Source organism: Pollicipes pollicipes, unplaced genomic scaffold (genome assembly GCF_011947565.3).
Source record: "Pollicipes pollicipes isolate AB1234 unplaced genomic scaffold, Ppol_2.1 Scaffold_4404;HRSCAF=5182_pilon_pilon_pilon, whole genome shotgun sequence".
Classification (NCBI taxonomy): Eukaryota; Metazoa; Arthropoda; class Thecostraca; order Pollicipedomorpha; family Pollicipedidae; genus Pollicipes; species Pollicipes pollicipes.
Genome location: NW_023596484.1, coordinates 219,185 through 246,824, shown reverse-complemented (window position 1 = coordinate 246,824; position 27,640 = coordinate 219,185). Strand labels below are relative to the sequence as shown.

General features: G+C 54.6%; 1 protein-coding gene and 1 long non-coding RNA gene across 5 annotated transcripts; one reads left to right on the top strand and one right to left on the bottom strand.

The window, feature by feature from the left end:
- Positions 1-814: 814 nt before the first annotated feature.
- On the bottom strand, positions 815-21,903 carry LOC119097794 (uncharacterized). The gene is made up of 3 exons (XR_005094184.1): positions 21,780-21,903; positions 2,086-2,328; positions 815-1,612 (listed from the first exon to the last, which is right to left on the bottom strand). It is a non-coding gene; the product is annotated as an uncharacterized LOC119097794 (long non-coding RNA).
- On the top strand, positions 21,429-27,499 carry LOC119097792 (DNA-directed RNA polymerase III subunit RPC8). Of its 4 annotated transcripts, none has more exons than XM_037220766.1 (5): positions 21,429-21,450; positions 23,972-24,298; positions 25,087-25,218; positions 26,694-26,836; positions 27,378-27,499. In XM_037220766.1, exons 2-5 carry the CDS (start codon positions 24,004-24,006, stop codon positions 27,432-27,434), a joined length of 627 nt encoding a protein of 208 aa, XP_037076661.1. In that variant the 5' UTR covers positions 21,429-21,450; positions 23,972-24,003; the 3' UTR covers positions 27,435-27,499. The 4 variants fall into 4 exon arrangements, with proteins under 4 accessions (XP_037076661.1, XP_037076660.1, XP_037076659.1 ...); XM_037220765.1 differs by lacking the exon at positions 21,429-21,450 and adding an exon at positions 22,636-22,660; XM_037220764.1 differs by lacking the exon at positions 21,429-21,450 and adding an exon at positions 22,651-22,801.
- The last annotated feature ends 141 nt before the right edge of the window (positions 27,500-27,640 follow it).

Here is a 27,640-nt window from a genome sequence, read left to right as displayed (position 1 = left end):
AGAGGGAGCTTGGGGTGCCGACTGGGAGTCGGGCGTTCGGACCGAGGGAACAACCGACAGGCCAAACGACCTCAGAAGTCCCACGAACTGAACGGGCCGTCATGTGCTCGATGGCATTACTTTGTGGGAACGAAGTTTTCACTTATGTGGTATGGCTGATATTGACACGGTCTTTCATGCTTGCCAGTCTCGTCCCGAACGGTAAACGTAAATTCCTTGGCTACCATGGCCCTGGTTGCCTCCAGACCGCTAGCGAACTCTACTTCTATTTTCCCATCCCGAAGCTTGTCACATCTTATAATTTTTCCAAACCTGTCGCAGCCGTTCCGCCTCTGAAACGGTGACAGGGAAGCCAATTTAATCTCTTCACTTCCGAAGATCAGGATCCGTGGACCGGAGGGCGCAGATTCCTCTCTGCACTCTGGGGCTATCGAGGTCCGTCCCCCTTTCGGAGGACGGGTGTTTTTAGTGTTAGAAGAAGCCATAAAAGGTGGTTTTCATTTCGGCACCGAGGCTCCCCACCCACCTCGGAGCCCAACTGGGGGACGGCCCAACACTCCCTCGGGAGGTGGTCACCGTCAGGGCTACCCCGGTGCTATACGGGGCGAACGACGCCTCCCACACGGCCAGGTGTAACCGGGGAGACCCCTCCCCGTCCTGACCGTGGTTCAGCGCCGCCGCCCCTTGACCCCTTAAGCCGCTGCGCGCGGCCAGGCGCCCCAAGCGGAGACCCGCAAGGGGCACCCAACCGCAACGCGAGTGACAAGCCGCTAGACCCGTGTGGGGCCCCACGGGCCCCCACGCCCCCGGATATTCTGGCCAAAGTGGAGTGTTGGGGCGCGCCGTGACTGGTCAGCGGAGGTCAAGTGGTCCGGAAGTGGGGTCAGCCGAAGGTTCCAGAACAATAGATCCTGTCCAGGTCGGGCGAGTACCACGCGATCATTCTGGCCTAAAGGCCGGACGAGGTGACTGGTGTCTGCGTGGCGGGCTGTGTGGCGGGGACTTGCGTGGCGTTATACTTGAATTGGTGGCCTCAAGCTGGTATAATGACTCCTAGACTAGTGTTAGTTAATATAGGTCGTGAGCTCAAGAAAATCCAGCTGAACAGTAGAATACGCTACAATTGATTATTTTAGATTTCGGGCGTTGCGACTTTTTCATTATATGACGGCCTTGTCATACGGTCGTCCTATGGTCGCAGGCCAATTGCCTTGATCAACAATTCCGATTTCAGCGCCGCTTATGGTCGAAAATCGCTACTTTTCAAAGTGGCAGCAGAACAGCGTGCATAAATTTACTGCGCATTATATTTGTCCGCTAACCTGTTATGGGCATATTCACGTACAACACTTATGTTTCAGCTGTGGACCTAGGACCTAATGACTATACGTCAGGAACTCGTCAAAAATATGGCAAAGCGTGAAATGCTTGTTACATTGACCCGCACTGCACCATTATAACGTTCTGCATTTCAACAGAGCGTGCGGTGCCAGTACCTCATTGCAATGGCTGTTACGCTGCCGACGCCGCCGCCGCACCGCCACTGCGTGCTGACGCCACAACAGCCGCAGTCTGCTTCCCACCAGCCGACCTCCGAAGCCCGGGCCGACCCCTGTCAGGACAGGGCTTCGTCAGGAGCCGACCCCTGTCCCCAGAGGCAGTCCGCCTCGCAGCTGGATTTGTCGCCTGGGAACTCTGCCGCGCCTCCGCGAGCACTGCCCGAAGGGGGTCAGAACCGCAGGTGTCGCACGAGTTTTCGTTCATCCTGACAACTGAAGAAACGGCTGGCATGTTTGATGGGTATCGAGCAAAGAAGGGCTGGCAGGACAAGCTCATCAATGCTTTCTGCCGGTCTTCGGCTGAATCAAGACACGTGTTGCCAGTGCGATACTACAATGTGAAGAAAGCACGCTTGCTTAAAAAACATTCGCCTTTCTTCACTTGTGCCGCCGAATGCCGCCTTCCAAATTGCCACAAATTTAAATTCACAATAGACAACGAACCTGACGCGGGCGGCGCGACCGCACGGTGTCAGCAATTTGACACGCCCACGCCTCCCGCAGCCTCTACCATGCTCACAGGTACCTGAGAGGAGAGAGAGACGGAATCAAGTTGCCGGCCGAGTCGAGGAGCAGGGCCCTCACGTGGCACGGCAGGAAATGGCCGGCAAAGCTCCCGCTGGCCAGTTGGAAGGCGGCAGCCTGACGGAAGCCCCACCGCCTCGTATGCTCCGCCAGGCGGCGAACGAGCGCAGAGTCGCGGAACGCTACTCGGCAGGCTGGGCGGAAGACCTGACGTGCCGCATGGAGGATTGGGCTGCAGCCGACTCTAGAAGCAAGACGCTGCAGGGTGGTATCCATCTGATCGGCAGGGTCCCCCTCGTCGTGTACATGCGTCAAGAGCACTTCTTACGAAAGCATCACGGGCACCAGGCCACCCTGCATGTCGCACTAGCCTTGCTTGATAACAGAGTCGAATCCATTCTAACACACGCTATCTTTAAGATGTCCAATCTAGGGGAACCACATTCTGTCTCGTGATATGTGAACGGTTAGCACAAATAGATGGATTAAAGGCAGCCAATGACGAGCTCTGTATCACGCTCACCTGTTGTCAGTTTGCAAATCGACGGATATGACATTATCAGTGGCTGGAGCTGTAATATCACGGGCTCTCCTTTGGTGTGGCTTTTGTGTCGAAACATGACAAAGTCTCCTGCTACTCAAATATCTTTCGACATTGATATTGTAACCGTTCGATAGTCATGACACTGCGTGTGAATCGCAACAATTGACCTGAAAGATGTCAGTGATGAGGAAATAGTCGACGGCCTCGCCGAGTTCGGGGTAACAGATGTTCGCCGCATCAAGGTGCGCAGAGGTGCGGAGTTGGTCCCCACCACCAACATCGTACTGACTTGACAGTCCTGACATACCATCTGAAGTAAGGGTATGCACACATCGACTTGATGTCATTGGTTGCTGCTGTGAAGCTGTTTCATTATCTGCGTAGTTCACAGTCTCAAATGATAGCTGCATGTGTCCAGTTGTCCTATTTAAATAAGATGTATCGGCGATGGCGAATGTAAATTACTGGAAAATTTCGTGCGACGGTAATGTGTGCTTTAAACGTTATGACACACTGGCGTGTGCGAGCGTGCGAAACATAACGTAAAACTAAACTTGCAGAGGTTGACTTTGAGAAACATCGTTTGTTAGCACCAAAACCGACCAGAAACGCGCCACTGGGATGACCGGTCGGAAAGATACGAAAAAAATGGCGTGAGTCAGCTTTGCTCGTCGTCGGTGTCAGCTATGAAGATTTTTCACCCCTGTGCGGCAGCAGCTGTGACGAAGTAGATCGGAGCCAACTGTACGTCGCCGTACAGTACGGCGTCACCAACTGTACGTCCCTAACTGTACGTCGCCGTGGTGGAGGGCGTGAGGATAGGGGACGAGCTACCCGCTCACTCATCTCCTCGCAGTGTCACGCTGTCTCGGTCCTGGTACACTTCCCATCGCAACTGATCCGCAAACGAAGACTCGCGAAACGGAGATACCGCGCTGGTCATCGCGACGCAGCCACAGACAGCCTTTCCACTTAACATGCGGCGGGAAACTGGAGAGCGGCTCAAAATCCGCACGAACTCGACACATGACAGTGATGGACATGGCCTCATGTGACCACATTGATGACCGTCTCTGACCTCCATGACCCTGTGGCGCGCTGCATGAGCTGCCGCGCGATGAGACCACTGCGAAGTGCTTCATGGAAGCAGTGAAGACTCGGGTAGGAACGATCGGCACTTATATCTCGTGACCGATGACACATCCGTGTTTGAACAGGTTCAGGAAATTATCGGACATGACACATGGTCAGCTGCTACGTATGCAGCACGGACAGGCCACTCGGTCGAATGCAAATAGAGTAAAATGGAGCCTGAAAATAGAGCTTGGTGTGTAACGCCCTCCTCGCTGTCATGAATAAACACCGCAAAGAACACGCTTCGCACGACAGACAGCCTCATGGTGTCGCTGTAGTGTAGCCCAGGCCTCCACGACTGCAATGACCACCTCCAACAATACTGCACACTTCGCACGCTGCCCTGGGTCTGTGTGCAAACATGGCGCTGGTACCCCCCCCCCCCCCCCACAAGGTACTGTTTTGTTGTTGTTCATTGGAGTTTTCGGGCGCGTCGACTCCACAAGGTGCTGAAACACACACATATATGCAAGGTAAACGCATAAAGCGAATGGATTGTGTACTACGGTGCGCTGTTGAATGCGACGCCGGACAAGGTGAGGTGCGCTGTTTAATGCGACGTCGGGCAATGTAAGGTGCGCCCTTGAATGCCACACCGGACAAATCCAGGACGCGCACGAGGAGTCAAACGAGGACGGTCAGCTACAGCCACCAAGTATTTTTCCGCGCCATACACGGCGCTGGTGCCATAGCGGCGCTTGACTCGCTCGGGCTGATATTCGAATGGCACAGCGCGCGTTCCTCATGCGGGCTGCTGTGTCAGCCACAGGAGGCTAAACACGACGCACATACAAGCACACACGCAAACATGACGCCAGGCGCTTGAAACTTTTCAGCACCGTCCGCTCCGCGCAACCTTGCAAACGTTCCATCACCATCATCATCACGTCATCATCTTGTGAGCGAAAGCAAGCAATTCAGCAACCCACCAAGCCGTCCGGATTCAGTCCTGTATGGTAAGTTCCCGGAAAAGCACGACAGAAGATCCAGCTTAGCACAGACGAGTCGAAAATCTCGGGGAGTTGAGCAATCGCACGGAGATCCACGCAACAGAAAAGAAACAGCAAACGGCATAATCTTCCTGAATAGTTACGGCCATGACGAACGGTTGCAGCCATGATGACCAATCATATTCATCCAGTCATGACGGAGCCATAGCGAGAAAGCAAAAACGACCAGCTGGTGCGCGACACGCAGACAAGGATGGCCATCACAAAACACTGACTTCCAGCCAGTATTGTTCTCCAGGTACGATGACGCAGTACCCATCAGCTCTCTAGCATCGCTGGGGATGGCCAGATGTACAGCAATGCTGGAGATGGCCAGATGTACAGCAGTGCCAGATATGGCCAGATGTACAGCAGAAGCGGCGTGTCCGCTCGACTGCTAGAGGTTACGAACAGTGGGGCAAACTGCTAATGCGTGAAGTGCGCTCGGTCTCTCATGTGCTCACCCCGACCCATGGGGACGGACACAACGTCTCGCTACGCCGTTGGTTCAGTGCGATCCCTGGACGTCATCACCAAATCATTTTCGTGCGGAAGCGGACTGGAGAGGGCGCTAGAAGTCGTCGGCTGCCGCATTTTAAGGCAAAACTGTGATTCGATGCCGACTTTGGTCCTTATTCCGAAGACGTACCGCATACGCTTTTCTGCCAGATTTCAGGCTATGGCACGCCTTCCACGCACTGGGCATCACTGTGGTGATGGTATCTCTCTGCAGCCTCCAGGACCGTGCCGACCCCACCGTCTGGCCTGCCTTCGACGGACTCGGCATCACTGTGGTGATGGTATTTCTCTACAGCCTCCAGGACCGAGCCGGTTGCCACCCAATCCTACCCAATGCGAAAAGCACTGGAACCAGTGGTTAAGCAAACCGTTTAACGTAGAGCATAGGGTAACCAGTAGTGCTAATCGAAAAACCCGATAAAAGTATGCGCCTATGCACGGGATACAAAAATCCTACTCATAAAAATTACGATGGGCTGACGGCAAAAACTGGGGAGTATCAGTTCAAACTGGTTGATCAGCGCTCATTTGGCGGCAGTATTCCATTCAGTACCAGTGAGTGAGGAAGACAAACACAAAATAGCATTCGTGTTGTCCTGGGGCTGTTGGCAGTTGGAGGTCATTGCACCAGCAATAGCATTCATTATCGAATACAATTGCTCGCCTGGGCCAGGACATCTTCAGGGAGTCAGTAGCCGATCAAGGGCTGGCGTTGTTCATTGACGATCTTCGCACGTATAAGCATGGGTATCCCGCAATATCTTCAGTCACCCGCTTCATCCTAGCTCTGCGGCTCCCATGAAGTGTGCGTTGATCACAGGTGTACCTGAGTCACAACGTGTGAAGGGAACCTTCATCTGGTGCGCGGCCGAAGCGGCGAAGTGGGCGCAAGGGGCGAGGAACAGCGGAAGCAGAAACGTTTTTGGCGATAGCAGTGTCGGGGAGGGAAAAACGGCGGGGGGGGGGCGCGTAGCTTGGAGGGCAGGGTACCGAGCTGTGTACGCTGTTGAGGCCAGCAGGAGTGACGTGCTGCGTGGCTCAAATACATAACTTTTTTTAGATCCGCTAGCTGCTTCTTACACAACGCACCACGTCGTGCGTTAACATCATCTGACTCGCATACTGACCAATGGGCTCCTCAGTATAAACTCGCTCTCGTGGGGAGGCGTGACAGCGGCAGGCTGAGAGGCTGACGTATCTGCAGGCACACCTGACCGGGCCGGTAACAGAGGCGGTGCGCGGAATGCTCTGTGACGCCAGCCTCCACGGCGCAGCCTGATTTCTGGTTCCGCTTCCAGCGTGAGCTGGAAGCGGAATCAGGAATCAAATCAGGAATTCCGCTTCCAGCGTGAGCTGGAAGCGGAATTTGGCGACATAGCGCGTGTGATACACGCAACTATGAAAAAAATTATCTCGGCACGACCGGTCAGAGATGGCAAACCATCTGCTCTGACCGAAATGTCACGAGACATGCGCAGTGCCTCAGTCCAGCCTGTGGTCAGGGGCGACAAAACGCACGTTATCCGAGAGCTCAAACCACGCCTGCTCTGACTGTATCGAATCATTCAATGGACTGTTCAGTCGAGAAAAACAGCTGGCCTCATTTCACCGATCTCGACATTCCGATTACGACCCGCGGCCCAGTGGGAGTGCTGCTGGGCACAGACATGCTCGAACTGATCGTGCCACGGGAGGTAGTAGAAGGGCCGCCAGGGACGCCGAGCGCGATAAGGACTCCGCTCGGCTGGACTGTGACTGGCCACACGCCGTGGCGGTCGATGTATGCACCAGGTGATAAGCGTGTGCACCACGTCCAAGTCAGTGACGAAAGGAGTGCTCTTCTGGACCTTCAAAACCAGGTTAAGCATTTCTGGACGACAGAGGCCTTCGGCACAAAGTACGAGAAAGCACAGCTGCACTCAGAAGCGGACCAAAGAGCGATGTCCATCCCGGACAGCACCACTAAACGGGCCGGCGATCGGTACGAAGCCGGTCTCCTGTGGCGTTAAGACGGTGTGCAACTTCCAGACAACCGTGAGGCAGCCGCTACCCGTCTGAGGGCGGTTGAGAGACGTCTGGCTCGTGAACCCGAACTCCGTCAGTCGTACCGTGACACTGTGAACAACTATGTCACTCAAGGTCACGCGAGCAAGGTGAACGAAGCTGAGCCCGGCGCGCAGGGTCGAACGTGGTATCTGCCCCACCACGCCGTGCAGAACCCTAACGAACCGGGCAGGGTGCGGGTAGTGTTCGACGCCTCGGCAAGGTGTGGTGGCACGTCACTGAATGATAACCTCATCAGTGGACCCAACAACTTGAACTCACTCACTGGCGTGCTCATGAGGTTCAGCCCGGGCCGCGTGCCGATGGCGTCTGATGTGAAACAGATGTCTCACCAGATAGCCATCCGCGCTGAAGACCGACAGTCGCAACAGTTCCTCTGGCGAGACATGGACACGACAAAGGACCCAGAAACGCATCAAATGAGCGTTGTGATATTCGGTGCCAAGTCGTCACCATGCACGGCAATATACATGCTCCGGCGCTGTGCGGATGACGGAAAAATGCAGCACCCTCAGGCGGCGGACAGGGTAGTCAGCCCGGTTCTACGTGGACGGACTTCTTGGACTCGGTCGACACCGAGAGCGAAGGATGAGAGTTGGTTAACTCTCTCAACTCTCTCCTGAGCGCTGATGGATTCCATCTGACCAAGTGGACCAGCACGTCAGAGACGGTGCTACAGATATCGCACCTGAGGATAGGTACGATGAAACACGCGATCTGGACCTGGGCGACGAGGCACAGTGGAAAAAGACACTGGAGTCCAATGGTGTGCTCAGGATGACCAGTTTAGGTTCAAGGTCAGGGCCATCAAGGGCGAGAACAGGAAGCGCTCCATTCTGAGCAGCGTCTCGACGGTTCACCATCCGAGCCAAGTGCATCATTCAGAAGATCTGGCTGGGAGGATGGGGCTGGAACCAGGTCATCACCGACGGAGAACTTCTCGCCCAGTGGCAGCACTGGCAGCAGGAACTGTGTGACATGGACTGTGTCCGAGTGGGGCCGCTGTTATCGCCCCGATAACAGGGGGGTCGTAAAGTGCCAGCTGCACGTGTTCGGAGACGCATCGGAGAACGTGTTCGGTGTCGTAGCGATCTACGGTTCGAGTTCGAAGACCGCGCCGTGTACTGCAGCTTCATGACGTCAAAGCTGCGAGTCGCGCCCATCAAACAGCTCAGCAATGAGCTGTTTGATGGGCGGCATGAGCTGCAGGCCGCGGTCATCGCCGTCCGCGTCGCCGACACAATCAAGGCCGAACACGATACGACAATTCACGACACCGTTTTCTGGTCTGACTCATCTACTGTGCTACAGTGGATCAACAGCGAGAGCCGGCGGTACAACACGTTCGACGCCAACCGCATCTCCGAGATCCAGGACTCGTCTGAGATGCCCCAGTGGCGTCATATGCCGGGCTTACTGAACCCAGCCGACATCCGCAGCCGCGGCTGTGCCGTCACGGGCCTGGCGCCCGGCGGCGTGTAGGGCCAAGGACACGCCTTCCTGTGGCGCTGCCCTGATGACTGGCCAGCCGCGCCTGCCTGACAGCCTGTCCCGTAGAAGAGGAGGCGGCCAAAATGAGGGTGCCAGCGTGCGCCACTGTTCCGGCGGCGCCGGCCATAAACGCCAGCCGGCACTCATCATGGCTGAGGCCGCTGCGCGCGACAGAATGGGTGCACCGCTTCGCCCACAACAGCCGTACCAATACGGATCGACGATCGGGGCCACCGACCTTTCACGAGCTGTGTGACACTGAACACGTCTGGCTCCGCAACGCCCAGGCAGAGCAGTTCGGCCCCGAAATTGCCACTCTGCAACAAGGAAAACGACTACCAACCGGCAGCCATTCCACCAGCTACGCCCTTCATGGACTCGAGCGGCCTGCTGAGAGTCGGAGGGCGACTGCGTCATTCCCAGCTCGACTACAAAGCCAAGCATCAGGTAATACTACCAGCGAAGGGAGACGCCACATGGCTGATCGTCACCGCCCATCACAAGAAGCTAGCACACGCGGGCTGTGTTGACCCCGACTGACCCTGTGTTGAAGGACACCCCAAGCTCCAAGCCGACATGGAACGAGGAGGACCACCGGTACGAGATGGGCCTGTTGTGGACCTCCAATGAGCGCCCTGTCAGTAACCACCGTGCTACGTCTATCCGCACCAGGCACATGGAGGGCAGACTAGATCCGGCTCAACATTCGGAATATGACTCTCACATCGACAGTTTGCAGGAGAACTCGGTCATGGAGACCCCTTCGGAGGCAGAGTTGGAGCTGAAGAGGCCTGTCCGCGCTGTAATGCAGTCCACGCATCGTGGGGAGTGTCATCTGTTCGATGTGACGGCGTGCTCTACCCTTGCCCAGGCGGCAAACAAAATAACCCGGGTTTACCGGTTTATCACCAACAGCTGCAGACCAAACTCTGAGCGACTGCCAGCACCGCTGACGCCAGAGAAGAAGGAAGGTCCGCGCATCTGGATCGGAGCTGCACAGAGCCCAGCGTACCCAGGTGTGGTTGTTGGGGTGCGTTCTCGGGAGCTGTTCCCGCGGGTTCGCAACTCGCGCGACTCCGACCCCAGCTTAACGACGACGGCATCCTGGTAACGCTGCGCACAGGCGATTATCCGCTGACGATCCTACCAGACCTGGCACACATTCCCACTATGGTCGTGGACGACGCGCATAGACCATGCTTCCATCAAAGCACGCGTGTCACGCTGTCTCTTCTCTCAGCCGAGTACCTGGTACGTAGACGGACTGTCCGACGGGTCGTCGAAACCTGTCGCCGATGTCGTCGGTATAGAGGACTACCGTATCGGTCCCCAGAGGGTGCTCTGCCAAGTTTCAGGACTGAGCCGTGCCGTCCATTTATCAAAGTCGGCGTTGACTACTTCGGACCGCTGTACGTGGACAGTGGGTCGAAGAAGGTGTGCGTTCTGCTCATCACGTGTGCGACATCACGCGCCATTCACCTTGAACTGGTCCATTCTCGGGCTACCACTGATCTAATCATTGCTCTGAGACGGCTCTTCGTTCTGCGTGGCACTCCTCCCATGATCTTCAGTGGCAATGCTCGCACATTTCACGCCTTACTGGGCCATCTTCCGCCGTCTGTGTTCTGGCGTTTCAAACCTGAGGCTGCACCATGGTGGGGAGGATTTTGGGAACGGTTGGCTGGTGTTACCAAGACAGTTTTGCGAGTAACCTTGCATCAGTCTCATCTGAGCTAAGATGAGCTGTCTGCTACTTTGTACGAGCCCGGCTTCTACCTTAATCTCAGGCCTCTCACCCAGGGAGATGTTGAAGATGTGCTCACTCCTGCACATCTGCTCGTTGGTGTTACCACCACAGATGGTGTTGTCTGTCCAACGCTAAGTGAATCCCCGGTCAGTAGAGCCTGGAGGCATCGGAAGAGGGTGTGTGACCACCTGATCAAGCACTGGAGGTCTGAGTATCTACAGGCGCTACGGAGCTGGAGCAGCTCCCCGAGGGGGTGACTCTGCCGTCTACCCAACTCGAATGAAGTAGTGTTGGTCCACGGCGAGGGGCCACGAGGTCGGTGGCCGTTGGCTCCTGTCGTGTCACTACTGCAAGGTTCCGATGGCACCCTCGAGCAGCTGTAATATTCTTGCGGGGCAGGCGCACTCAGCGCGGATGATCTGATGCGTCGTATGATTCCTCTAGCGTGTCATGCGTTGTTGTCCAGGTTCCTGGCTCTGCACGATGTAATTAGATAAGCAGAATTCTTCCGTTGTATTGGTACTATTTTGTCCCGTTTGTATAATTTTGCAAGATTTTAGAAGTTAGAGTAATTCTGAGTGGATGGTAAGTTGTAATAGCAGCGTTGTTTTGCACAGTTGTTCACCGCGCAGGGAACTTTGATAGCCTCTGTGACGATTGCTGTCACTTTTCTTTGGTAGCACTGGCGCCCGAACCAACGCTGAATGGGCGCCAGGGTTGAAAATACATTACCTGTCAAGATGTGGACCGGGTTGCGTGTGCGTGGAGGACGGCTGTGGGTCGGTGCTCGGAACTGAGGCAGTTGAAATTGCGACAGAGTAATTGAAGTAACAAAAGGAACTTCATCTAAATTAAGTCAGTCACGGCGTTTGTTGCCTTCGTGCAAGCAGGGCTTCGGGAAAAAAATCGTGATTGCCGTATGGTGTCGGTGAGAAATCCGTCGGATGAGCACAACATCGTGTAAAAAATAAAGACCCAGTGCTCATAGATAGACGGACAGCAAAAATCAAGTTCAAGGAAACGATGATATAGCTGGAAAAGCCGCGCTTGACAAAATGGCGGCCAGTAAAGGGGAAGTGCCGTCTTAGAGCGAAGCGAGTAGAAAAATGAGGTGAACTTAAATAACGATACCTATTGAATGGAAAATACTCCGCGTAACAGACGCTTCATCCACGGTTGTTGCATTGATTTTCCGGTCGATGTTATCTTAGAAATTGAGCGAAAGAGCAGTCTTGGGCCAGAAACCTGGTGACAACGTTGGTGAGAGCTCACGAGGAGGTAGTCAGACGGGAGCAGAAGACAAAACAGGAAAGTGGATACTAGTAGAAAAATGGCAAATATGGTCCCTTATCGTCTGGGGGATCGGGTGTTTATGAAAATTCCACAGAAGCCAGGAACGCCAGGAAAAGTTCAACCCCGTTGGGATGGTCCCTTTGTAGTGATCAGCCGCCGACAATGGAACACATACCGCATCAAAAGAGGGGACAACTTAAGGCATCATTTCACACGTCATTTCGATCAGTTGAAACCCGTGGGAAGAAGGCAGCCGCATCTGACGAGCCAGGGTCACAGGGACCAGGGGACAGAGGCAGATGAGAAGGTGACAAATCACGCGAACAGATGGCCAGCGTTGACGTGGAATCAAGGGATGTGGGACTAAAAAATAACTCGGAGTCTGAAAATGCCGAGGGACTCGCAAGCTGGAGAGGGGATAGTGTGGTGTATTGCGTTACTAGTTGGCCGCGCCTGGGCGCGCCTGGGCGCGCCTCTGCGGCCGACTGCCGGATGCGGCGGCCGACCTGCCGCCGCCGTCAGTGGTCACCGGGACGCCTGTCGACTGATACCGGTGAGAGCGCGCGTATATCACAACGTGATTGCCGTACGGGTGGCGGTGAGAAATCCGTCGGGTGAGCACGGCAATACGCTGAGTCTTCAGATCCCCGACGCTAAACGAAAACGCCGTCAATGGCTTTCCGTGGGAGAAGAGAGGCTTCAGGGGACTGGCCGGAAGCCGCCGAAAAACCGCCTTCAAAATATCCCCACTTGAGCGAAATGGACGTGTACTCGCGACCGTGACGTCAGTGGTTGAGCCGCACAGCCAATGAGCGACGCTCTCTTAGTTCCTGAACACTGAAAAAGAAGGAATGGCGAGCCCCGGCCAGGGCTCGCCGGCGGTGTCAGGGCCCCAGGGTGGCGTGAGGCATGTCTGTGGATACAGGCCGGCCGGTCGGGGCCGAGGCGCCAAAGTTTTGAAGACTAGTAGATTATTTCCCGAACTAACGTAATTGTGGGCAGAACAGGCTCCCTCCGACGGCGCTGCCTTACCCAAACCCTGACAATGAGACACAATCAGATCTGCCACGGTTTCGAGGACTGCCTTGTGCCCTGGAAATAACGCCAGCGCGTGTGAGGCAGGGTCTAAAAAACCGGAATATGACGCAGACACACAAGGTTTCCGAAACAGTTGGTCCGATCGCCTTGAAACCACCATTCGATTCCGCGCAATAAGGCGAGTCATGGGGGGGGGGGGGGGCAACATCGTAGACGGCGTCACCTGTCGGCGGCGGCACCTCCGTAGACGGCGCCACCACCGTATGTCGCGTCATGAAAGTTGTAGGCGGCGCCATTGAAAATGCGTCCGCCGCCCAATTCGCTGGATGTCACCGTGCCCTATGCAGTATCAGGTTTCACTTGGAATATGTCACTGAACTCCGCCAGCTGTACCAACAATCATTTCCTACCGTTTAACTTATTTCTTCACGCCGACAGAAATAGTTCCAACTCGTAAAGACCTTTCATTTTGGCGAATTGTTTCACAATGTCTTCTATGCCTTTCGTCAGCGACAACAGATAAGCTCCGCGAACATCCGCTCCCTCTCTTACGCCACGACACACGCATGCGACGGTCGGGCCGCCCGCTGCTCCAGTGACTGCCGAATAAACCTTTGTTGTTAAGATACTCGCTCAAGTGTTAGTGCCCATACGCACAACACTGGTGACCCCGAGCGTACACGCCAAGTTGATCGGTGCTGCAGTGTGCCTGTTCCGTACAAATCTGCCTTCACACGGTTCCCCTTTTTTGTGAAATGTCGGCTTTGCCGTCACGTCTCTGAGCTTCTGTTTCATCTCCATTTCTCGGTCCCCTGTCAAGTTTCCCTTTAGATTTATGTTTTGTTTAGTTTACCGTTCCTGCGACCCCGGCCCTACGGCAGGCCCGGAAACTGCTCCACATGCGTCGTGCTCTGTGCGGGGCCGCGCCGCCCGGTAACCAGGCAGTTGTCTGCGAGCGCCGCCAGGGTGAGGACGCGTATGTCCTCTTCCTAGCCCGATATGTAACTGCAGCCGCGCGAACCGGCGCATGCATCACGATCGGTGGTGCCACGGCCACCACCAGCTGTGCCGTCGTCCGCGTCGACAGCGGCGCTGCCGCCGTCGCTGCCGCCGCTGACGCTGCGGCCCAGCCCTGCAACGCGCAAGTGCCCCAGACACAAGACCCAACGCCACTGCTCACTTTCAGTCCGGGTAAAACACGCAGTGGTCGCGTTTCCTGAGAGTCTATATTGCTGATGTTCTGCTGACGTGACCTGACGACGATCGTGTTATCGAGTGGAGTAACATTTCGTTTGTTTAACGTCAGCCTGTTCAATCGTTTCGCAAGCGTATTAGCATTTATTTGCATTTGCTCAAGGGGGGAGATGCATCGTGATGTTACTGGCGTGCGCCTGAGTCTGCCCCTGCCCGCGCCGCCAGTGCTGCTGTGCCTCGGTAAGCCACTGCCCCGACCGGCGGTTGTACTGCCTGGGGCGCCGCCCGCCGGGGTCGGCGCCGCCTGCTCGCCTCGCGTGTTAAGGCAGCTACCGTCTCGCAGCGCTCGTGTATGGTCTGAATGACCGTGGTCTGACTGAAGGGAGCGCGAGCAGATAGAACACGTCAGACTTGAATAACTACCAACATCTCTCGCATGGAAATGGGGAGAGCATCTCCAAAGCATTCAGCACTGAGAACCCACGATGACTGATCTGGACAAATGGATCCGAGTGCAGGTGTCGGCGGCGCGTGCTGTGGTCAGCGGAACGGCCGCCCAGACGGACAGCGGACGGGAAACGGGACGCCGTAATTGGGACCATAAGGCCATTAGATCGGACCGGCCGGCCGGCGTGTCGGCGACGGCCGCGACCCTCCCGCTGGACAAAGTCAAGACGGGCAGTGCGGTTTCTGTGGCGGGGCACATCGAGCTGGGAGCTGTGAAGAATTCGCTCGTTTGTCGGTGGGCGAACGTGCGATAGCGATAAAGCGGGCCATGTGCTTCCGCGATCTCGAGCTCAACCATCGTGCCCGGAAATGCGTCTGTGCCCAGATATGCTCCGTAAACAGCTGTGACAGCCAGCGACATCACCGCCCCCTCCACGGTATGAAGGAAATTCAACACTACGCGAGACAAGTGGACAACTGGCCACCAAAAGAAGAATCTCAACTGGTCGGCGTCGCTTCAGTGGCACGAAAGGACCAGATGCTGCTGCAGATCGTGCCCGTTTATGTGCACGGACCACGCGGGACAAAGAAGGTGAGCGTGCTGCTGGATATGGGGAGTCAGATCTATCTCTCTCATCAAAGAGGACACCGCATCGCACCTGGGACTTGACGGACCCGTCCAGCCGCTGAGTCTCAGCACCATCGACAGTAGCCAGACGAGGCCCTCACGCCAGGTGGACTTCGAAATTCAGTCACTGTCATCTGAAGATCGGCTCCGAGTGACGGCTGCACAAACAACCCCGCTGTTAAACGTACCAGGTCACGCAATCGACTGGCCGAACGAGAAGCTGAAGTGGCCACATCTGAAAGATCTGAAACTGCAACAAACTGCTGCTGGGCACCGATGAGTTCAGTTTGATCGTACTCAGAAAAGTCCAGGAAGGTCCACCGGGCAGTCCGGCCACAGTTCGAACCCGGCTCGGTTGGGTGGTTTCCAACCGGCTTCCCAGCAGATATAAGCACGACGAAAGGGTTCTGCATGTAAGCTTCCTTCACATGGCAGATGAAGTCGACATGCATCGGCAAATTCAAAACTTCTGGACAACTGAGTCGTTTGGAACGAAGTATGACGAGCCGCCGAGCCGAGAAGGTCACGTGACGACGACCGAGCCCTGAAAGTGCTAGATGACAGCATAAAACTGACTAATGGTCAGTATGAAACCAGGCTCATGTGGAAGCGTCCGAATGGCATCCTGCCCGACAGCCGCCGCGCCGCTCTGATTCGTCCCAGGCACACGGCGAGAAAACTCGATCGGGATAAAGGAATGTCGCAGATTTACACGGACAACATCGATGAAATGTCGCAGATGTACACGGACACCATCGATGAAATGTCGCAGATGTACACGGACACCATCGATGAAATGTCGCAGATGTACACGGACACCATCGATGAATGTCGCAGCTGTACACGGACACCATCGATGAAATGTCGCAGATGTACACGGACACCATCGATGAAATGTCGCAGATGTACACGGACACCATCGATGAAATGTCGCAGATGTACACGGACACCATCGATGAAATGTCGCAGATGTACACGGACACCATCGATGAAATGTCGCAGATGTACACGGACACCATCGATGAAATGTCGCAGATGTACACGGACACCATCCGATGAATGTCGCAGATGTACGGACACCATCGATGAAATGTCGCAGATGTACACGGACACCATCGATGAAATGCCGCAGATGTACACGGACACATCGATGAAATGTCGCAGATGTACACGGACACCATCGATGAAATGCCGCAGATGTACACGGACACCATCGATGAAATGTCGCAGATGTACACGGACACCATCGATGAAATGTCGCAGATGTACACGGACACCATCGATGAAATGTCGCAGATGTACACGGACACCATCGATGAAATGTCGCAGATGTACACGGACACCATCGATGAAATGTCGCAGATGTACACGGACACCATCGATGAAATGTCGCAGATGTACACGGACACCATCGATGAAATGTCGCAGATGTACACGGACACCATCGATGAAATGTCGCAGATGTACACGGACACCATCGATGAAATGTCGCAGATGTACACGGACACCATCGATGAAATGTCGCAGATGTACACGGACCATCGATGAAATGTCGCAGATGTACACGGACACCATCGATGAAATGCCGCAGATGTACACGGACACCATCGATGAAATGTCGCAGATGTACACGGACACCATCGATGAAATGCCGCAGATGTACACGGACACCATCGATGAAATGTCGCAGATGTACACGGACACCATCGATGAAATGTCGCAGATGTACACGGACACCATCGATGAAATGTCGCAGATGTACACGGACACCATCGATGAAATGTCGCAGATGTACACGGACACCATCGAGGTCTATGTCAGAGATGGTTATGCCAAGAAGCTGATGGCTGACAGCGACACACCTGAGGACATCCAACTTAAGTGGTACCTGCCCCACCATGGCGTGGTGAATCTCAAGAAGCCCTGCGTGTCGACGACGAGTGAACGAGACCGAACGATAGCGAACAGTGTCCTTACCGCCGAACCGCGTGCAACGCGACTGGCGACACTGCGACGGTCGGTGACGCACCCGCTACTTTGAAGTGATGGACCTGGACGGCACGCTTCCCGCACCCGGTGGCTCCGGCAGTTCACCGACACCAACTGCAGCCGGCCTCCCCGCCGCCGGCGGGTCCCAGACCCCCGCAGCCCGGCAGGTGACCGCGCTCCGCCTGCCGCCATTCTCGGCCGAGGACGCGGAGCTCTGGTTGGCCCAGGTGGACTGCGCCCTGGGCGTCCCGGGGGTGGCGGACGACCTGGCCCGCTACCAGGTGCTGGCGTCGTAGCTGCCTACGGACATGGCGGCCCAAGTGCGAGATGTAATCACCAGCTCAGCACCCACATACGCGCTGCTGACATCTGCACTGCGCCAACGCTTGACGCACTCCAGGACTCGTTTGGCGTCTCGCCTGGAGGCGCTGCTGCGGAATCAGCAATTGGGAGACCAGCGCCCGTCCCAGCTCCTGAGACGGATGCATGGCGAGCTGTCAGCAGCCGGTGATGCCCCAGAGGACCAGGGCCTGCTGAGGACGCTTTTCCTCCAGCGCCTGCCCCAAATAGCCGCTGCTGCCCTCTCCACGCTGGACGACACGATGCCACTGGAGGACCTGGCCCGTGCGGCAGACCGCTTCATGGAAACATCAAGGCCCGTGTACCAGCCAGCCAGCCTGTCTGCCATCCAGCAGCCAGCACTGCTCACACCATCCGCACAAGCCCCAGTGACTGAGCTGTTGGCCGCTGTAACTAGCCGAATTGGAACCATCAGCGAACTACAGATGAAGGCCCATTCCATGCGTCAGAAGAGGGCCCACGGCTAGGACAGGTTAACCCTTCCCTGCAGCCGCTGCCGCAGCCAGAGTCGTGGACGACCCAGCTACCACCACCAGGAGAGGTCACCGCCCCGTCCGAGGGGTGAGGCCTGTTATTATCATGCACGGTTTGGCGCTCAAGCCAGGAAGTGCCAGGCCCTCTGCTCCTGGGCGGGAAACGACCTGGTCTGAGTGTACCTGCGCCCCAACTCTCAGACACCCCTCTCCTGGGGCGGCTGCTTCATGTCCGCGACGGTGACACCACCCACATGGTGGATGCTGGCGCGCAGGTCAGTGTCCTACCGACTTCGCACCTGCAACTTCACATGGCGGTTCTTGGTTCCTGATGTCCAGGCCGTGCCGATCCGCGACATGACCGCGGTCACCGTCCCTCAGACACCGTCCACTTCGTGGGCGTGTCGGGGGGGCTCTGTAAACGGCGTCACCTGTAGGCGGCGGCACCTCCGTAGGCGGCGCCACCGAAAATACGCCTGCCGCCGAATTCGCTAGATGTGACCGTGCCCTATGCAGTATCAGGTTCACTTGGAATTTGTCACGTCAACTCCGCCAGCTGTACCTACAGTCCTTTCCTTCCGTGTAAATTATTTCTTCACGCGGACAGAAATAGTTCCACCTCATAAAGACCTTTCGTTTGACGAATTGTTTCACAATATCTTATATATCTTTCGTCAGCGGCAACAGACAAGCCCTGCCAGCATCCGCTACCTCGCGCCGCGTCACGCGCATGCGACGGTCCAGCAGCTCGCTGCTCCAGTGACTGTTGAATAAACGTTTGCTGTTAAGATATTCGCTCAAGTGTTAGTGCCCATACGCACAACAATATCGAGAACTGACCTGACGTCAAACACGTCGAGAGCGCGAAGGGAAAATCTTACATGCAAATGCAGACAACTCAGATCTCAGAGCTTAATGGACCGATGACTGTGAAACCTTCACCACTGAATGCTCCATACCTGGTTCCTTATCACAGTTCCAGCTTTGGTGACCCTAGGTCAAGTTGAAAGTCCTCAAATTTTATTGCAGTTCCAACTTTGGTAACTCTGGATCAGGTCAAAAGTCGCCAAATTTAACAGCCCAAAATTCTTCCTTGCAGACAGCTTGTAGCTCAGAACCTACTAAACCGATTGTGGTATTGTAGCGCAGCGAATTACGACAGTGTTTTAACATGGTATTGTAGCGCAGCGAATCACGACAGTGTTTTAACATGTTCTGCTGCGCCGTTTGGAAATATCAAGAACTCACCAGTGTACTGCGACGCGCCAAGCCGCGTGCATGGCATTGTGCCTGAAAGGCTGCCCAGCCAATAAACTCACATCGTTTTGCACTGAGCATGTGTGCAGCAAGATTGACGATGAGGATATTAATTTTGATCTGTTATTTCCACGCTCAATTGCCCGCCATAAGTTTTAAATCCCGCCTGAAAAGGGATGGGATTGCCGACGATGGAATTGCCGCAGTTTGATGTGACGCACCCCGATAAGTGGCCTAAATGGCTCCGTCGACTGGAAAACATGTGTCTGGCGATGAGAGTAGAAGATCCTGCCCGGAAAAAAGCCTACTTGCTCCATCTTGCTGGCCCTGCAGTGTTTGATCTGCAAGAAACGCTGTCACAGCCTGTCGCGGGAGAGGCCGCAGATGTCTACAAAAAGATGTGCAGGCAGCTCGGGCCATATTTTGTTCCGCAGAAAAATATAGGCTTCGAGTGCGATGTGTTCCGCCAAACGATGCAAATGGAATGTGAGTCCACCAACGCACTTGTGGCTCGCCTCAGGCACCTCCCCAGTACTTGTGATTTCACCGATTCCGCCCGGGAAATCCGCCAGCAGATGATCATGGAAGTCAGAGATTCTAGGATGACGGAAAAGGCTCTGCAACAGAAAATGACACTCGAGGAATTGCGCTCGTTTGCAAGAGGCTTCAAGCAAGCCAGAGCCCAAGCCCGTGCCATTGAAGCACGCCATTCAAACAGATTTGCCGCGCCACAGGCAAATGTCCGGGCACAAAACATAGTGCAAAATGCATGCCACAACAAAGGTCAGCATGGTTTTACCAGAGTAAAACAGATGGACCAAGCACACAATCTGCAAGCTCAGCACGAAAGCCCACCTGACGAGTATCTCCTGAGGATCAACAAGTCTACACACAGGAGACAACAGCACGTGAAAACCGTCCAATCGAGACAACAGTGCAAGTGGATGGAAAACCAGTGCAGTGGGAAGTCGATACTGGTGCAGCAGTGTCAGTGAGGTCACTGATGAGTGATGCGGTGGGGACATTTCGCTCTTGTGTGGGCGAGCTGAGACGGGAAAGACAGTGGGTGGAGAGACAGTGACTGTGTGAAGAGACGTAATTGTGTGTGCAAAGGCAGTGAATACGAACATTTGAACATAGAACGGTGTTTACTACGGCAAAGAGAGACAAGAGCTGAGACTGGTTAGTGGACATTTCTAACCTCTATACTTCAGACAGTCAGATTATTGAAGCCGAAGACGGCGTGTTTAGGAAAGGCACATGCTTTCATCGCATGGTCGGCGCATCATGTTTGTTTGAAACAATCAAGTTCACGCGTTGCATTCTCCTGTGTATAAATTGCGTATGAGCGGAAAAGGATAGCTGGTGAAAGTGACAACCCGTTGGTGTAACCGCATGACCCGAATATTTTTGAAACCTTCTGGCTGACCTGTATTTCGGCTCTGTGACGACTGCGTTGAAGGAAGCCACTGTGTAGGAAAACGGGTACAACCACTACATTAACACGCTGTGTTTTCTTTTCGGCCGGTAATTTTCGGTGATATCGAGTTCCCCGTCCTTTGACCCAGCTTTTGACCTTGAAGGTCACATGATATTGCAAAGTAAGGGTCATTTTTTGTGTTTTCATGCCACAATTGACCTTGAAACCATTTTTCAGGGAAATCGGAACTCGTCGCTGGAAAAAAATCGCTGGATAAATCGCTTACTTCACGGACATACAGCTGATCTGGTTCCGCCGCCTGCTCGTCCGGTACGCAACCGGCGCCCGCCAGAGCGCCTGGACTTAAAGTATGTACCGTTAAGCTAGTTTTTGCCAAGAAGGGGGAGTTGTGATATTGTAGCGCAGCGAATTACGGCAGTGTTTTAACATGTTCCGCTGCGTCGTTTGGAAATATAAAGAACCCGCGGGTGGATTGCGACTCGTCAAGCGATGTGCGTCGCGTTGCGCATGAAAACATGCCCAGCCAATAAACTCCCATCGTTCTGCACTGAGCGTGTTTCCAACACCGATCACTGCCAAACTTTCTGCCAGATTCCCTATTGCCTAATGAAACGCTCAGCATGACACAATTTGAAGTGGTGGCGTGGTGGTGATTTGGTTTTTAAGGGCGCGTCGGCATCGGGGCCATTTTGCGCCCACTCGATGACGGTTATCTACCTCTGCGGCGACGCGATAAGTGTGTCGTCAACTAATAACAGGTAGTATCACTGGCGCACTTACACTGAGGGGTGAGTGAAAATAGCGTCAAAGTCAATGTGTGCTAAAAATGCGAGTATATCTCCAAGTTCAGCACATGGGTCTCGACCAAGTAACCGATGAAAGGGCGCTGGAGGGAAAATCGTCGCCTCTCCGTCTCAAGGCACCGGCATGAGACGAGGACATGTTCTACAGGCGACCGGTCCCCGCATCTATCACACCGTGGCACATCCCTACGCGTCAAGTAAAACGAGTGTGTTGCATATGTATGACCCAACCGAAGCCTACAAACACAACTTGAAGGCTTTGCACAGATAAAGAAGCTACTCACCGTCTAGCTCTGCTTCCCATGCATGCGGAGAATCCGCCCAACACACCACCATGGCGTCTGACACGGCCATGACGGCACCATAAGGCACCTCATCGCACAGCGCCGAAGATTTGTCTGGGCGGGACACGACCCACGCGGACGTTCTCTCTCACTCACGAGGCAGACGCGCTGGCGGTAAGCAGGAGACAGCTGTTCCATTTGTGCGGCGCGCATAACCTGCCAGCTGTTGATGACGTCGCTGATTACCTAACTTGGCGGATTAAGCACCCTCTTGGCATAATTTGAGGGCGCTGGTATACAAAATGCACAACAATTAAATTAAAAAGCATCAGACACGTTGCAGTTTGCTGCCTTACTGCCTGCAACTCCCACCTCGGTAACTCCTGGTCCAGCCGTCCCGCACTGTCGCGTTCAGCAGTTCCAGTAAGGTTATCCCTTTTTGTTCCGAAGTATCCTTGTCTCCTCGTGTGCCGTCCATTCCACTTGGGTGTTCTCTGTCCAGTTCTAACCTGAGATTTCCTCATTTTGTGGGTCTCAGCTCAGCCAGGTCTAGAACGACAGCCGGCGTTTTTCCACCCGGTAAACGCTCGTCTCGACTTCGATCTCCGTCCGCCCATGCTTAGGCCGCAACCTTCGCTTTACTGTCCGAGAACTGCGTCACACCCGCTTAAGCACTTCAGGAAGCCCATCGCTTGAAGATGCAACGCTTTGAAAATAAGCTTAAGTTCCCAAGTTATTACGGCAACGTAATGAATTTCATACAATTGAGGGTGAAGGAAGCTGATAGGCTTATCCGTGACGTCATCAACAGCTGGCGGGGGTTTGCACCGCCCACGTCTCCTCAAGAAGACGGCCCCATTTACCGATATAGCAAGCCCACGGTTCTTATACGCAGAGGAAATCCGTCGTGTTTTCGCATGTGTAAAAACCTTCAAGCAATCGACGTGTACTTGGAGAGCTTCTTTTAAATATAATCCTTTTGAAAATAAATATTTATTGCCCCTGGTTTGTCTCCTTGACAGGTAAGACCCAGCTTCAGTGTTTTGGCCATGTAGTCAAAATTCATACGTGCTAGGCCGGTTTCGGACATAATGGACTTTTGGTATTATTACTGTCAATGAGGTCAAAGAGATGCTCTGTAAGACCATCTCTTTGACTGTAAATGCTTTTGCACAGTTGCAGCTATTTTAAGCCATTGGGCACATTATTACACTACCCAACAAGTCTAAACTTTGTTGGTACTGTCACAGAACTGTCCTGGCCCACCCAGTGTTTGTTCAGTCAGGTGCCATGGAAAGCAGGATAAAATTGTGCCACCTGCATTCCACCTCGAGTGCCATGCCTCACATTGTTTCATTGGCTGCTGATCTGTTGCCTTTTGATCCAAATCTGTCCTGATGCATCAGTTGGAGCTTCCCCCTTTGGTTCTTTCACCCTGGGTTGTGTGAGTGGGAGTTGCTTTCAGTGTTTCCTGTCTGCATGACTGGGACGACCTGTGGCCATTGGCATTGGCTGTGTCATAGGTCAGGTGACCCTGCTCTTCAGATCTGGTGGTGGGAGTCATCACTCACATAAGCTGTGCTTAGTGTAGGTTCTGATTCCAGGGACCCACTCATTAAAAATGTTCTATTTGTTTGTAAACTGCTATGTCATGATCTGCATATTTAGTTTGTCAAATTGAGGCACCAAGTCTGGGTGGACCATAGTCGGGCTGACTGGCTAAACTGGAGCAAGGGAAGCAGCATCTAGTAGTGAACTCAGGGCTAGGATGCAACAACATGAAAAATATAAATGTCCTACCACCCAAGTGGCTGAATTGCTCTTCAGGTACACTGGTCCCAGCAACTTGTGATTGTGTCGGACCATGTTTTGCTATGACACCACAATGACCATCAAGTGCAGTCGGTTCACATCTTGCTATGAGTGCTTCATGCTGGTTTGGGGCAATTATATCATGGTATCACATGGCATATTGACATCTCAGTCAAGACTTCCTGTTCCCTGGAGTAACCTTACCTGTGGAATTCTGGGGTAGTGGGGTCAGGGAGCCTTTGGGGAATCTATGCTCAACAGGAACAAGGATCTGAAAGCCACACAGGCAAAGCCCCTGGTCTCCTCTATTTTGTAACAGTCATGATCATGATCATGTAATAGCCATCATCACCATCATCACCACCATTATCTCCCTGCAGACTCGCCTGCTCGCCAGGCCAGGGCCGGGCCCATGTTCGTGCTGGCGAAGCTGCAGGACGTGGTGCGCATCCCACCCTGGCTCTTCGACAAAAGCCTGAACGAGGCGATCGCTGAGGAGCTGAACCGCAAGCTGGCCAACCGCGTGCTCTACTCGGTCGGGCTCTGTATCGCCCTGCACGACGTCCTCTCGCTGGAGGAGTCGTTCATCCTGCCTGGCGACGGCGCCTCCCACACCAAGACCGTCTTCCGCTACACCGTGTTCCGGCCGTACGTGGACGAGGTGCTGACGGGCCGCATCAAGAGCTGCAGCAACGACGGCGTGCAAGGTGCGGCGCCCTGGGCACGCCCGGCGCTGGAGGGGGCACGTGTCGGGATGGGCAGTGGAACTCCTGTGGCGCTGCTATATGCTGTGTGTTGATTGGGGGGGGGCTGTTCTCAACTGAAGTGAACGTGGTGTCAGATGAGTTATGCTGTAAGTGAACTGTTAAGTTATGAACTGAAAAGTTATGCTGTACAGGAACTGATGTGCGTAGTTGTAAAACTGCAATTGTAAAATTGGTTCAATAAGATGGACAGAGAGCTATGATCATTATCACATCTGACATCCCACTGTGCTGCTTTCATGTTTGTTCTTGGCCTGCACAGTGCGGTGTGACGAGAGATGGTCGATATTCTTTGTGCAAGAAGTATGAGTTCCACCATATAGGTATTCAACGTTCCCACGTACCAGGCATTTGCTTGTCCCACAGTCCGAGGGCGCACTGACCTTATGCCTTCGTTCGTACGTCGTTGGTTACATCTTAATGTGCTCCAGCTGTGTTTAAGCCAACCCCTATCCTTCTGAACTTGTGGCCTCTTGTCCTCTGATATTATAACCCTCAGTCGCTGTTGTCATCATCTTCTTACCCACTGACCTGTTGACCCTCGGAGCGCCAGATCTCCGATATTTTGATCTCTGATCCCTGATGCGCGGCCCTTTCGCCATCTGACGCTGTGACGTTTTGACTCTCGCCCACCCCCTGACCTCTGACCTCTGATGACGCCTGACCTCGTGACCTGTGACCTCGATGACACGATGTGACCTGTGACCTCGTGACGTGACCTCGGCCGGCAGTGAGCCTCGGCTTCTTCGACGACATCGTGATCCCGCCGACGTCACTGCAGCAGCCGGCGCGGTTCGACGAGGCCGAGCAGGTCTGGGTGTGGGAGTACGACAACGGCAAGCACAGCCTCTTCATGGACCCCGGTTAGTCGCCACCGTCGCCGGTCTGCTCGGGCCGGCCGGCCGATGGGGTGTGGTGTGTGCATCGCATTCGACGCCCATCCACATAAATTTGCGGTTTAAGGCGTAGTGGAGAACGTACGAATCGTGTCATCCTGCTAAACGTCGTTTGACAGTTACAGGCATAAACAGTTTCGCGCGCATGCAAATGCCGTAGTGAGATTGACCACTACGTTCTGACCACTACGTAGTGAGACCACTATTGACCACTACGTAGTGAGATTGACGATTTAAGTGTGGCCATCGCGAAGCATCGAATAGCGGCATCTGCAGCGTCATTCCGCGCCTCACCGGCGCTACAGCGCAAACATCTGTGCATGATAGAGTCTGCAGCCTGAGCCGAGGGCAGGTGAAACCGAAGATGCTACCCTGCCAACGGTCGCGTTATGCGGGGTAAAACAGCACGTGGCAGAAGGCTTTAAAGGCCTGTCGATTGTGTCGAAAGGCCTGTCGATTGTGGAGGTCAAAAGTGTCAAAAATTGTGTCAAAAGGTCGCGTTACGGAGGCCAGTTCGCTTACTGCCGATTAGTATTATTTTATTGTCATGTATTATCATTATTATTTGTTATTCTAATTATTAGGATTATTTATTATTATTATTTTATTTTTATTATTATTTTAAGCCCTCGCGAACGAGAGTGATGCGTTCCCTTCCTGTCGCTGACCTGACTGCAGAGCTGGCGGTGTTCTTCGCGCCGTCCAGCTGCTGGTGTTGGGTAGCGCTGCACCACATGGTCAGGCAGCCAGCGAAACGTGATTTGGCATCCCCCGTACACGGTGGAAAGGTGTGTGTTCACGATGACCCGAAAAAGCTGCCGTTGTGGAGTTCGTTTGGAAGCGATGGAGGGACGGGTGTGCGCGGCCGGCCGCTGCTTTGGCTTGGCTCGGGCGGTCAGTTGTTCACGGGCAGCACGCCAGCAGAGCGTGAGGCACGTGAGTGAACGTGAGACTGGAATATGAGGCTGTGCTTCGGAGGGGTGGTGTGAGACGAGTCTGGTTGTCAGACCAGACTAGTTGCATTTGAGCCCCCATATCGTTGTCAGACCAGACTGGACGCACTGAGAACCCCTGACATTGTCAGACCAGACTAGATGCACCGGGACCCTCCCTAACATTGTCAGACCAGACTAGACAGATTAGGCCGTGCTGCCGTTTTCAGACCAGATTAGACGCACTGGGACCTCCCTGACATTGTCAGACTGGACTAGATGCACTTGGGCTTCTCTGTCATTGTGAGACCAGACTATACTTACTGGGGTCTCCCTGCCATTGTCAGGTCAGACGAGACGCACTGGGGCTTTCCTGCCATGGTCAGACCAGACTAGACACGCTAGAGCCTCCTTGCCATTTTCAGACCAGACTAGACACACTGGGGCCTCCGAGCCTCCCGTCCCTGTCCCCTTCTGGATGGCATTGACCTTGACCTGGCGCCGCCGCAGGGGAGGAGGTGCGGTTCCGCGTGGCCGCCGAGACGTTCACGGACACGACGCCAGCCGGGCCAGAGCTGACCACAGCGGACCCGGCCGCCCCCGCCGCCGATCCGGCGCAGACGCAGCAGCGCAAGACGCCCTATGTCATCACGGTACGCCCCCCCCCCCCCCTCCCCCATCAGCTTAGGCTGTGTGCAGCTCGAGGGCTACCCCGTCGTCCCCGCAGCTCAATTGGTGCAGCACCGGGGATGGGGACGCTGGGTACCATGCGACGTCGAATTGTAAGTCATAGTTTCGGCATGTTTTTTTGTAGCTGCTCACTGGCGGTAGGTCACTTGTTAGCCGGTAGTGCCGGATGACCTATCGTTGACCAGGAGGGCCACGAGGGTGTTTGTTGGCCGGATACATTGAGACTCGGAGTTATCAATAGCTTTTTGGTTGGAGTGTTGCGTGAAAAGTTCTCGCGTAGCGCCCGAATTTTGTGGATGTTGAGCCGCAGTTTGAGGGTCGGGTCAGTGGCGTGCACAGAGATTGTTAGCATGCGCCGTGTCTGCCGTCCAAGGCAAAAAGGCCTAAGAGCTATTACCTAACATAGAACTCAAACCTTTTGCCTCTGGAAGACATTGTCGTTTCGCCGCCGCCACAGCCGACCTCCCAGGTCCCCGCCGCTGATCTGACCTCGCGTTGCCGCAGGCGACCATCAACGAGCCGGGCCTGGGTCTGCTCTCCTGGTGGTCCAACCTCGGCTGACCTGACCCGGGCTAGCCTGACCTCGGCTGGTCTGACCCCGGCTGGCCTGACCTCGGCTGACCTGGCCTCGGCTGGTCTGACCTCGGCTGACCTGACCTCGGCTGGTCTGATCTCGGCTGACCTGACCTCGGCTGACCTGACCTCGGCTGGTCTGACCTCGGCTGACCTGATCTCGGCTGACCTGACCTCGGCTGACCTGACCTCGG